At 40.4% G+C, this 13,989-nt stretch overlaps 1 protein-coding gene across 3 annotated transcripts in view; it reads left to right on the plus strand.

The window, feature by feature from the left end:
- LOC124615355 (CD109 antigen) overlaps window positions 1-13,989 on the plus strand; it is an 840,079-nt gene that overhangs the window by 820,987 nt on the left and 5,103 nt on the right. For all 3 annotated transcript variants that reach the window (XM_047143167.1, XM_047143169.1, XM_047143168.1), the window contains 3 exons: window positions 2,345-2,506; window positions 2,599-2,792; window positions 2,877-3,051. In XM_047143167.1, coding sequence (XP_046999123.1) covers window positions 2,345-2,506; window positions 2,599-2,792; window positions 2,877-3,051 — 531 coding nt within the window. The remainder of the gene's footprint in view (window positions 1-2,344; window positions 2,507-2,598; window positions 2,793-2,876; window positions 3,052-13,989) is intronic.

Genomic DNA, 13,989 nt, shown 5'->3' on the forward strand with positions numbered 1-13,989 from the left:
TGGACTTGTCAGAGACCTACTCCTCTTCTCCCAATCCCTGCAATGGAAACACTTCTTTGCTGCCAATCCCTCCAATCTAATTCCAACACTGAACCCTGCCAGTCTCAGTTTGCATCAACATCCAGCTGAACACAACATGCATGATTTCAATGGCTGCTCCACTGCCGAGCCATGTGGATCCTCCCCTCCATTACAATCTTACCCTAACTGCACAGATGGGAGTTATCCTTACAACACATTCTCTGTTCCTGTGACTACCCTGTCCTTAACCTATAGTAACATACTGTCCCCACACACTCCACCCAACAGTTTCCACCCCCTCTGTCCTATCACCTCCCCCCCCCCCCCCCCTTCTTGTCTCCCACCCTCTTTGTGTGTTGCCCTCTGCCAACAAACCCGCCCCTCTTTCCCCAACCCTCTCCTTCTCCTCTCTGTTATCCCCACCCACCTGCCACCACAACCTCCTGATGCTGCACTTGTTGGCATTATAGCCCCTGGACACTGCACTAGATGGTGCTCCTCCCTCCTCCCACTATTGTGCCATCCACTCCCTCACCCCCTCCAGACTGCTGCTTCCATCCCATGTGATAGCTGCATTCAGGCCCAAGCTGCTGGAGATGGTGGTCATGTGTATGTGCTTGCTTGTGTGTATCAGTGATGTGTTGTTATGAATGATAGCCAGCTCCACTGCTATGTAGATTGTTTATATTTTATATCATAGCAACTGTCTGCAACTAGACATGTCATATTTACAGTAAGAAGTAATCTATATATTGTTTAAAAAGTATAAGAAAAACAAGAATAAGCATTTAATGTGTTTATTTATAGCTGTAAAAAAAATGCTGTAAAACCTTGTGACATCAGTGCACATTTCAAATGCGAAATATTTTGAATGAATTACAGGTGGATCAAACATGATCATTGGATCCTCTTTTATAGACATGCCCCCCCCCCCCCTCCCTACATTCCCTCCTTGGGAGCAATGGGGATGGAACATTTGATGGAGGAATGGGTGAAAATGCTGAATTTTAAACTGTAGGTGTTGTGTGTGAAGCAAGAAGAAACTTCACTCATTTACAGTGAATAGAAGCCACACAAAATATGCACATAATTTGTGTATACAATAAGTATTCTACTAATAAAATACTGATGACGAGCCAAAGGCTTTTTATAGGTAGAATTTGAAAAAAAAAAAAAAAAAAAAAAAAAAATGATGTCTTGTGGTAGGTAAAGCAATGTGTGTAAAATAGGGGAAAGTTAAAGGTGACATTGTGATAGGGTGAGGAAACGGTAGGTGATATAAACTGCAGAAGTTGTGGGAGAGAAGTGTGAAAGGAGGCCTGTGGTGACAAACTAACTTAGTCATCCAGATAGTTATAAGAGCTAAACTGGTGTTGGAGAACCAATATTTTTTCTAACAGTTCCTTTGTTACTTACAAATCTTCAAATCGTCTCTCTGTTGCATCTTGAAGTTACAGTGTACTTATCATTATTCGATACAGTTATGACAATATGCTCAAGTATGGCATTGTAGACGCAGGCTGTTTGCAAATTTTGGCGTTTCCTAACACACAAACATCTGAGTATTGCAAACTAGCAATTTTAAAGTGCTAAAAACTCTTTATGCAGCCAGTAATTTCTGAAAGGAAAGTGAAATGGACTTATTTAACTGCTGGACATTTGCTCCTTATTGTAGTAGTCATACATATGAGTAGGTGAAGAGATAAATAAACAAGTAAAAAAGAAGTGTAGAATAGGTAGAGAAACTTGAAATTGTAAAACTTATGGATGTTTCCATTTAGGCTATAGCTACATTGAAATAACTGTACCATTGCTGAGAAGCAACATATGAAACAGGGAAGAATTGTGGATAAATGTAGAAGATCATTTCTTTTAGGTTAGACATCAGGGAAAACCATGATGAAATGTTACATCCAGGGTAGAAGTTTAAGTAGATTTTGTGATTAATCAATTATTACCTTTGTACTGAATGCGCTTGCAATTTAATGACCACTCATTATCCCAAATTCTGGAAAATTGTAATGTTCTTTTTTTGTGTAAGAGTTCTGCCAAATACATTGATTTGGTTCCAATTATAATAAAGGGGAGTGTCAAGTTTTGATAATTAAAATATGAGCACTAAGCATTATCTATATTTTCCTTTCCATAACACTGATAATCAGTAACTTTTTTTATAATATTTTATTCTTAGATTACCTAAAAAAAAAAAAAAACCCCTAATGATGGAAACTTTTTCCCTTTGTGTCTGCATGAACTTGATACAATCATACTAGTCATTTCCGCAAAGTTTACAGTGAAACAGTAATATTTGTTCAACTTCCAGGATACTGTGGTTGCACTGAAGGCTCTGATTGAATACACTACCAGGTCAAGGTTGCGTGATGTATCCTCACTAACAGTAACAGTTGAGGCAACAGCACTTCAAGGAGAACGTAAGACACTGTATGTTCATGAGACCAATATAGCAAACCTTCAAAGAATAGAAGTAAGTAAACATCAACAGTTGTATCTCATACTCTTGAATGATGAGACATCAGCCACACAGATATCATTTTTAAACTGTCATATGTGTTACAGATTCCACATGCTTGGGGAACTGTTAAAGTTCAGGCTAAGGGAGCTGGTTATGCTATACTTCAAATGTCTGTACAGTATAATGTAGATAACCCCAAGTTCCAGATACAGCCACCTGTGAAAGCATTTTCATTAAGAACAAGAGCTGACTTCCATGGCCGAAACCAGTCACATATTACTTACACCAGCTGTCAGAGGTATATTGGTGGTGATAGATAATTATGGGCTATCATACTGCAGTGATTTTTTGTGAGACTAAAAGACTTTTAACTTTTTTCCAGATGGACAAATCTTAATGAGTCTGTTAGGTCAGGCATGGCTGTGTTAGATGTGGCAATACCTACTGGTTATATAATTCAACAACAGAAACTTGATGCATATATTCTTTCAAGACAAGTGCGGAATTTGCATAGAGCACGTTTCTTGGAAAAAAAAGTTGTGTTTTACTTTGATTATGTAAGTATTAACAGTTCTCTTTTAATTATTTATTTATTTTTATCTTTAATTTTGTCACCAAGTCTGTTCTTCTATCCAACAAGGGATGGTCAGATATGTCATATTGAAACCTAGTTGCATTCACCACCCCACAAATGGTAGTAACCTTTTGCAGGAATTCAGTGTGTGGAATTATAGCTGCTGATTGGAAAATATAAAGTGCGTTATTTTTCACCTGAATTTTCACACGATGTGACACTGTGCTGTCTTGTCACCTGCTGCATTTGTTTGCAGTACTGAATCTATTAATTGAAAACAATCGAAAGAATACTAAATTTAAGACACATATATATAATACTAAACTTGTTTAGACAACTACAAGTTACATTTGTTCTTTAGCAGTCGTTTCAGATTGGTAAGGAGTACACACACAAATAAAAGATTTCCAACACGTCATCATTTTAATGTGAAATATTGATACAACATTTCATATCATATTTCTTATGCACCAGAAAAGTTTAACTAAATATGACATTTGATATCCGTGTGACCTTCAGAGAAATATTTATGTTTGTACACAAAACTGGACCCCAGCTGGGAATGAATTTGGTGTACATGTACATATTTTGAACAATGCCTTCAAAATTTTATGAGATTCTTAAACCAAAGAAACAAAACTTGGTCAGGTACTGACAACAGAAACTTAAAAAAAAGTACTGTTGTAATAATAGATTTGAAATGGCAGTGATCTCTCTTTTATGATATTCTCTAACATTGTGTAAAATGCTTTCACTGGGGAAGAATTGCATATAGCAGTTGAAGTACTTTTTTCATACCATATTTCTTGCTTACAGTAAGTTTGAAACACAGCTTTCATTTATAGGGAAACATCATATCTTGACAGGAAACTGGAAATAAGGCAATTTGAAGTCTTAGAATGGAAGAACAAGGTGGAACATGGAGAAACTGTTTTCTTTCACATTTTTTCAGTGTTTGAGGAGTCTGCCACAGAGTTTTTTGCACAGAAATTTGACCTTTGAAGACATGAGACAAAGTGTTGCCTTTATTTTTTAGGTAATCATACACAGGTGTATGGGGGAACATTCAGGCTTATTACAGGCAGTAAAAGGTATGAACATATAAATGTGCAGATGGATGCTAACTTTCTTTGAACGTACTTGTTTTTTCAAAACCAGAGTTATCTACACTAATAATAAATCAGTAAAACCATCATGTCTATCTGTTTGTCTTTGAGCACATTAATCTCCAAAGCTACAAAATAGATTTTTGTGGGGTTTTCCCTAGTAACTTCATTGTAGCTAGGAGCGCCATAAAGTCTACATGTAATTTAAATTAGATCACAGAAAAAAAGATATTCATATACATATTATAAAAAAGTATGTATGTATGTTACACATCTCCTCCGAAACCACTGGACCGATTTCAACCAAACTTGGTACACATATCCCTGTGGGGGGGGGGGGGGGGGGGGGCAGGAACCACCTAAACCACCTACTTATCAAAGAGGTGAGGATGCCAGTGAAAAAGAAGTATAGACCACAACATGTGAATACCCAGATTTTATTCATCCAGTATTTGAGAATGAGAGCACTTAGTGACAGGCAACAAATTTCACAGATAATTTCAAGCGTTTACAAAACTTTTTCTAACTAACACCCCTGCATATTATGATGAAAGGAAAACAGTTTAGTGCTTACTACCATTTTTGCTGTTCGTGCAGTAAAACTGCCACATCAGACGTGATGTAATGACTGTTACATTTATTGATTTTTTGCTGTTAATTCTGTTCCACAACACATTTAGCAGACAGTATCCACATATGCTAGCTAGTCTACGATATAAATGTAGAATCACAAAAACAGAGGCCTCTTTTGTATTTGTAACAAGAGCCTCAATCACTTGAGCTACAAACACAAATGCGTGTATTTCAGTGATACATATAGGAACGGTAGCATAGGTATTACATAATTTTTCCACATAATATCCATTTACTCCAATGGATTTTGTCAACCGAGGGACAAGTTTTTTAAATACCTGCATTTTAGGTGTCTCCCACCAACTCCTTAAACTATATGAAGATGGTATCTGATCTTTCGGAATTGTCCGAAAAAACAGATACCATCCCCATATAGATAAGGCTTACTGGTCAGTGATCTTCTTCAGTATGGATGCCCTCACATTGCTCAAACTCTTACAGGAATTGGTAGATTGACTGTCGCGAGTAATGAGTATAGTGGGCAGGGACACTACGAATGTGGTTTGTGGACAGTAAGTTGGAAATATGGGTCTCATGTGCCAGAGATAAGTCCCTCAGTCGCACTATCCTCTGTGTCCTCGAAGGCTCAGTCAGATAGTGTTGCCATATAAGTAGGAGATCCTGGGTTCAAGTCCTGGTCGGGGCACACATTTTAAACTGTCCCCGTTGATATTTATCAATGCCTGTAAGCATCTAATAGTCTGGATTTCATTGTAATTTCAACTCCTTGAACTGTTTCTCCACTTCAGTTTTCACTTCCTCATTTCCTGAAAATGCTTTCCATCCACATATTCCTTCAGTTTAGGAAATAAACGACAGACACTGGGTGTGAGATCTGGACTGTGATTGGGTTGGGCTAAAAGATTCTTACGAAATGAGGTCAACAACTCCCGTGTTGCTTGGGTGGAATGCGGCCTAGCATTGTCATGAAGGATGTGGACTCCCTTCATCAGCATTCCATGACATTTGTTTTACATGGCCTTGCAGAGTTCCTTGAGTGCCTCAAAGTATCACACGGAGTTGATTATTTCACCCCTTTTCTGCCTTAGACTTTGCTAGTTGATTGCTGAGTTTTGAATTTTTTTGTTGAAGGAGAATGAGTGTGGTGCCACTGCATTAATTGTCGCTTGTTCTCTGGGGCATGGCGCTAAACCCACATTTCATCTGCCATCACAATGGAGTCAAGTAAAATCTTTTTGTCACCGCAAAATGATAAGGAAACGTTCATGTAGTTTTGACTGTTGGTGTTGTGTGCTACAGTAAGCATCTTCAGAATCCATCGCACACACAGATTGCAATATTCCAGTTGATCACTCACAATTTTATGAACAGTGTTTCGAGAAACGTCAGGACAATGTTTGTCCAGGTCATCAATGGTCACATGGCGATCAGAACGAATATGCTCTTAAGCTTTTGCACCAGTTCATCAGTGACCACAGACAGGCATCCACTTTTTTCTTCTTCATGAATTTCCGTTCTTCCAGAAGTGAAATTCTTTATCAGTTTTGTAACACGTTGCCATGACTGACACGATTTTGCAACAAATCATGCTGGTGCTCATACCCTTGGCATTCAGATACGGTATCTCAGTGCACATTTGGCACTTTCACACTTGGCGGGAAATGAAATGAGAGTGCTTATCCTTAGCCGTCACCATAACAAGAGTTGGAACACTACTAACGGCTGTTACCATTCATTCATTTCAGTGTGTGACACCATACACAACAGTGGTACTCACCGTGAAAAACTCGATTCTCTGGTGGAGCTATGGGCCTTGTAACCTTAGTTTCCAAATGTCGCTTGTACTTACTTTCAACCAATACACTAGCACTTTTTAAGAGTGTTGTGGTCCAGCAGTGGCAAGCAGAAAAACTTTCATAATGTTCCCCATCACCTGCACGGTTAGACCAAAAAAATTGTACAAAGTTTTTTAAGGAAAAAAAAATCACAGGAAACAGAAATAATTAAAAAACTAATGTTTTCCTCCAGTTTTATATCAGCCTTGAAGAAAATTTTATTTTAAATATGGTGTACTTGTCAAAACAAAGTGAGATAAATTGATTTTACATTGATGTTAACTGTGAGTGACATACGGCATTTTGAACCATTCTCTTGTAACAAAATGTATCAACTGATTTTGTGAGATTTATGCGAAAAAATTACCTACCTTAATTTTGCTTTAGCCTTAAATATCTAATAAATATCTAATTGTTTTGTCTCATCTATCTTCTCTACAATACAGAAAGCATTTCTGGAAGAGAATAATTTATTACTATCTCTTGTCTTCTCAGTATAGAGGGCCACTGTAAATGAGCCATTCATTATCAGAGTTCTATATTCTTCAAACTATTATGTGCACAACAAAGATTGATCCATGAATAGGACTACGAATTCCCAAGTTTGCATTTTGCGCTCTACAAATATTCTATGAGTGCTCCTGTGGTCACACATCCAAGTGGTAATCAAGGTTGTTCCATACTTTGTGTAGCAGTTGTTCCATACTTCATATAGCAGCAGCCTGTTAATGGCCATCACAGCAACATTGATGAGTTCTCTGAGCTGTTCCAGTATTCTTGACAGTGTGAGTGTGGCTTCTTAAACATGATGCTTAATGTCCCCCAAAGGAAAAAGTCACAAGGTGTTAGGTCAGGTGACGTGGTGGAGGGATGAGGGGCGAAGGGAATAGAGCCGTATAGTCACCACCATTATGCTTGATCCAGCAATGTGTAAGTTTGTTATTTATGTAGTGACCAACATTGATGCTCCAGTGAGGCGGTAACTGCCACTCCAAAATCTTCCACACAGTTTGCTGCGGCATTCCATATTTGTGGCTTGTGTGGACTGTTGATTTTTTTTGGCTTGCATATGAAACTTTTCCTCACCCTCTCTATGGTTGTATCTGGCACACTTGACAATTGATCAACTGCTACTTTCCTGTTGGCAGAGACGAGTGTCCGCAAATTGTCTATAACAATGTACTGTGCTCTGTTTATATGGTGGTTCTTTTCCATAATTCCTTCTGAATACATGTTGCACTGTTGTAATGAACAAAAATCTCACATATTCCAACACATGAAAATGTTTCTTCCTTTGTTGCTATTTGGTCAAGGCACTGCACTCTCAATGGCAGCTGGTGGGTGCAGTGCAAACTTGGTGAGTTTATGGTTCTGTTCATGCATTAGTCATATTTGCAACATGAACAGTGCAAACTTGGTGAGTTTATGATTCTGTTCATGCATTAGTCATATTTGCAACATGATACTGTGGGAAATATGGATAGTTGAAAATGAATGAATCATTTATACTTGCCCTGTATATAAATTGAAATTACCTGCTCACTCTTGTTGGTATGTTTGGGCTACTCTCAGGAAGTACTATAGGGATTTCGATATTCACGGCAGACTTGCATTAGAGTCGGAAAGTTCTCAGGAGGCACGGTTGTTTTCTGTTCCATATTCAATTGACATTTGAAGTCACATCTTGTGGCAGTGATGGGAGCTGCAAGTTACAGCAGTGCATGCAGCGGCAGGAGCAGGTCCAACAGTGACTGGCCAGCTAATGGCCAGCTGTTACTGCCAATGTCAAGCACGAAGCAGTCGTTGTGGCGCAGCTCACATTATTAGTGGGTTGTCGATGGGCATACTGCTGATGCCTTTAAGACTGCCAATGCCTTCAGGTGTTGCAGTATGCCTGCAAGTGGCATGTGGTGCTTAATTTTTAAATTTGTTTGAAAGTGATGGCATTCAGTTACCAACATTGTTCTCTTGATTTTTTATCATAACTTTATGCAGTGCCCCATAAACAAATTAGTGCTACACCAGATAAGTTGTCCGGCCGTAGATTCTTCGTGCTTGCTACCTGTGCAGAGTCAGGGTGTGTCATTAGTAGAATATAAATTTAAGCGTTGAGAAATCTGTTTGTGAAGCTATTTATTTATACAGCGAGGTCTTGTGCGGAGATGAAACGTGGATGATGCGTGGTTCAAAGAAGAAGATAATAGAAGCTTTCGGACCGAGGTGCTGCAGAAGAATGATGAAGGGTAGGTGGGTAGAACAAATAAGTAATGGGGAGGTACTGAATCAGATTGGGGGAAAGAAGAAATTTATGGCAGTACTTGACTGAAAGAAGGGATCAGTTAGTTGGTCACATCCTCAGACATCAAGGAATGGTCAGTTTGGTAATGGGAGGAAGTTGAGAGGGGGATTGTTGAGGGATACCGGGGCTTGGATAACGAAAAGAGGTTCAAGTTGATGTAGACTGCAGTAGAGATGCGGAGGCTTGCACAGACTAGCATGCACAGCAACATCAGTCCAGTCTTTTGACTGAAGGCCATATCAAGGCCAGATTGTTTTCATTTGAATAATGTTGCCCAGTTTTGACCCTAAAAGTAGGACCACTTTGTTTACATAGCAGACCTATTTGTGGAGCAAAACTGACATCTCACACTTCCAATGATAGCCCCATGATGCTCCCCAGCATTTAGATATGAGGCAAAGATGTGTTTCAATGTGTAGGATCACCAAAATATGATAAAGATACCACGTAGATTTTACTCCTCTTTCTGCAACTAGAAAGAGGGGGTATAGCATAGCTAAGAAGGTGCTTGGATGCAGATTGTAACAAATATTATAAATTAAGAGGCGGTGGTTCACCATACTGAGCTAGGGGTGATGTTTCTATGGAGTCCCTTACAGATGGTGCAGTTAATACTTAATGAAAGACTTTAGGTTATTCTAACATTTGTATAGAGTCATCAAGGTGTTACTGGTAGAATGGACTGCTACCTTAAATAGTGTTCCATCTGCATCTGAATGTGACTCAGTGAATGAAGCTAATATAAATTACAATCCAACTGCCAAGAAGATACTGATTAACTTATGGAAACTTTGTATGATAGATAGTTTCGACATAAATAGCTGTTTAGTTTGATGACTGATATTTATTCACTGTTGCATGAAACACAATTGTAAAGAGAGTAAATAATAACCATGCCAACCAAGCAATGATTCCTTTATAATCAGTGGTAACTTCGGTCAATCATTGTGGCGAAGTAAATCAATCGATGCCACCAAATCAGCTCCCCCCCTCCCACCCTTTTTTGTTTTTGACACTGGGTCATGGGGGACTTGCACTTAACTTGTCTCCCAGTTCTTGTGAAGTCGGGTGGTGCAGGCTTTGGGTGTTCCTGTTCTGCGAGTGTTGCTTTGGTGTCCTCTACGTTGGAGTGCAGTGACGAGGGCTGACCAAGGAGTGCACCCTCCTAGGTGTACACGCCAATTTGGGAATTGTGGCTTCATCTGGAGACTTTCCTTCAGGATCCAAAGTAAGGTTAAATGAGCTGTGGATGCACTGCATCATTCCTGTGCACAAACACCTGCTAGTCTTCATGTTTGACAGGGTTGGTAGACTCAGTGTTCCCTCATTCTGAGTTGTTGCATGAACTGTGTACATACCTCTGGAACAACTGGTGTGATTATTCTCCTGGAATCTGCAGCTGCTCACCATAGACTAATGGTGCAGGGAGCATTGTGCTTCTTCTTTCACTATCATTCTCAATCTGAGTGTGCTTTCGATCACAACGAGGGGTTACACATTAGAGCAGTTTTGAGCTTGTGGTGGAACCACTTACACCATCCCTTTGACTGGCAGGGTGATAGCCTGTAGCGTGCGTGTGGTTGCAGCCACACAGTAGGAAAAGTTTTCGGAAAAGTTGGGTTTGAAATTGCTCCTCACAGTCTGTGGTTATATTTCCTGAAAAGCCAAACCTGAAGAACCACATGTGCACCAACGCTCACAACCATCTCTGCAGACACATCCTGGGTTGTGGCAACATCTTGTCACCTGGTGAAACGATTGATGATCATGAGTGAATAATGATGTCCCAAAGATTGTGGCAATGGGCCATCAATGTCCACACATACCGTAAAATCATGCTGATGGCATTGTAAAGTGAGAGAGAGGCACGAAAATGTGGTTGCCGATCTTATTATGATGATGTAACAGGTGTGCACGTGCCTGTGTGCGACAGTCTTTTTATGCTCTGGGACACACACGCCATTGTTGGAAACTAACTTGGCTGCTGTGGCTCAGATTCCTGGGTGAGCCAGGTCATGCAGTGCATTGAAAACCGATGGTGGTGATGTCCTGGTATGTAGGGTCACTGCCTCCCATTTACTGCATCACACCAAATTCTGCCTGACAAATTTGGAGCTGACACACATCTGAGCTGCAACTCTGTTCACTGCTCCTGTATAAGATGGCATAAGAGAGAATCTCACTGTCATTTAGATGCCATCTCTGTCCAATGAATTGAGTTTAAACTGCTACAGTTCCAAGATGGTCAGTCTGGGACCAAGTTGTCTTTCCCCGCTTTGTGAAACACGTCAGGTGGGAATTGTGTGATATACACATACTTGACATGCCTGCACATCACGGTGGGCTGAGGTCTGTGTCTTGCTAAAAGGTTTCTGGTATCAGGTAGTGATCTGTAAAAATTGTGAAATGTCTCCCTTTGACATAGGGCTGGAAATGCTTGATGGCTAAGTAAATAACAAGCAATTCATGGTCGAAATCACTCCAGTTTTGGTGCTGCTGCATTAAGTTCTTAGAAAAGACAGAGTGGCCGTCATTTGCCATACATTTTTTGTTGCAGAGCTGAATCTACTGCTGTTGGGCTCGCATTGATCATAAGTGCCAAAGGGGAGCTCAGTCTTGGGTGTTCCTACAATGTTACCTGTGACAGATGTTTCTTAAGGTTGTGGTAAGCTGCCTTGCCCTCAGGACTTCATGATTGCCTGTAGTATACAGGGTGTTCATAAAATCCAGGAACACTTTCAATTATTTATTGCACAAGAACTAAACATCGTACAGATGTCATACATATTGCATTTTGAACAGAAACTCTAAAAGCTTTTTTACAAGCATTCAATATGTGACCCAGCGGACATCAATATGGTAATTGAATTCTTGTCATACCCATCCCAGCATGGCATTGTCGACTGTGGCAGTCGCTTCCCATATTCTCTCCCGGAGCTCTGCTACATCACATGGTAGAGGTGGTACATACACCTGTCCCCACAGAAAAAAGTCCCACTGAGTGAGATCTGGTGCACCGGGAGGCCAGTTCATGAAACAGCTGTCTCCTTCTGTAGCATGGCCTATCCATCAATGCAGCAGTTCCTTGTTCAGGTACCCACGAACTTCACGATGAAAATGGGGTGGAGCTCCATCCTGCTGAAAGATGAATGGAGAGTTCAATTGCATCTTAGGCATCAGCCATTGCTGCAACATGGACAAGTAGGAATATCCAGTGACAGTGCTCCCAGCGAAGAAGAATGGCCTGTACAGTTTTCAACATAAGGCACAAAAAACATTTACCTTTGGGGAATTGCACTTAAATTCAATGCATTCGTGAGGATGCTTTATACCCCAGATTTGACAATTTTGCCTGTTCACTTTCCCATTAGTGTGAAAAGTGGCTTGGTCCCTAAAAATTAAATGATCAACAATGCCATCCCCATCCTCATTCCATTGTTGCAACTTTGAACAAAACTCAAAACACTTGTCTTTGTCGTCGCGATTGAGCTTCTGCACTAACTCCAATTTAACTTGTTTCATAGACAACTTCTGTCCCAGGATTTTGCACACTGTCATTGGTGCCATTTAGAGTTCACGGGATGCACGACACACCGGTTTCTTTGGACTCCTTATGAATGTCTCTCATAGGCGCTCCACATTCACTTCACTCACACTGGGACATCCGCTTCTCTTTGCCAGGCACAAGCAACCCATCATAACAGATTTGTTGTGCCAGTGGTAAATGGCCTTCCTTGTTGATGGTCTCTTACTGTACTTTGTTCTAAAGTTTTGTTAAACAGCTGTAGCACACATGTTTTTGTTGAACAACACCACACAGAAAGCTTGTTCCGCACCTGAACTCGCCATGTTTGCAACTAGCGCTGACTATCAGCAAATTACCAAACTACGCTGTATCGGTATACATGAAATGGGGTTCTCTTCAAAATGACATATGTATGATATCTGCACAATGTTTGGTTCTTGTGCAGTAAATAATTTAAAGTGTTCGCTGGCCATGGTGGCCGAGCGGTTATAGGCACTACAGTCTGGAACTGCGCGACCGCTGTGGTCACAGGTTCGAATCCTGCCTCGGGCATGGATGTGTGTGATGTCCTGAGGTTAGTTAGGTTTAAGTAGTTCTAAGTTCTAGGGGACTGATGACCTCAGAAGTTAAGTCCCATAGTGCTCAGAGCCATTTGAACCATTTTGAAAGTGTTCCCGGACTTAATGCACACCCTGTATTTGCGTGAGAATAGTGCTGTGATTGGTTACTGGGCAGCACATAGTTTGAGCAAGTGGCATCAATTATAACTCAGCACAGTGATGTTTGACATGCTGCTCTGTTTAAATAGAGAATGCTGAAATGTCATCTGTATAACATGTAGTGTTTCTGGGTCCATATGGCATAAAACTGTGCTGAAACAATCCTAGTGGTGTAATCACTGCTGCTTATTTGATGTGGGGTGGACTCATGAGAATTTGGGAAAATGGCTTGGTGCAGTCTGCAACACTGAATATTTTGGTGTTGCAAATAGTATTGGTAAAATCAGCCACTTTGGACATGGGGTGCCCTGTAGCCTCCACATACTCTCCGTGATACTTTTTACGTGTCATATCAATTGGAGGGGTCCAAGGACTATCAGACCTGGTTGCAACACTCACTTTCAGAACTTAGTCGAACTGTATTTACGCTACTAGGCACTCTCTTTAGGCACGGGAAGTGATGAGGTGACCCGGTGTTATGGGGACATAATGTGGAGTAGTGTGTGTGTGTGTGTGTGTGTGTGTGTGTAAATGTTTGCTGGTGTCACTGCTGTGTTTAGTGAGTAGTGGAAAGTCCACAAGCTGGTTACAAAAAGTACTTCCTCAGATAGTGTTGTGGTGTTGCCTGCAGTATACAAATTGTTAGGACTCACAGAGTTGTTCTTGCATGATGTGAATGTGTGCGCTATGTTACTGCTGGTATGAAATTGAATGATAATATCCCCCGTGCAGATGATGTGGTAGAGGGAACAGACACTTTCATGTGAGAAGCTGTAGGCACTACATTTGACCTGATGTGGAAGTTAGTATCTTCTCTGTGGGTATTGGTACCAATCAACGAT

This window comes from Schistocerca americana, chromosome 5 (assembly GCF_021461395.2).
Source record: "Schistocerca americana isolate TAMUIC-IGC-003095 chromosome 5, iqSchAmer2.1, whole genome shotgun sequence".
NCBI lineage: Eukaryota > Metazoa > Arthropoda > Insecta > Orthoptera > Acrididae > Schistocerca > Schistocerca americana.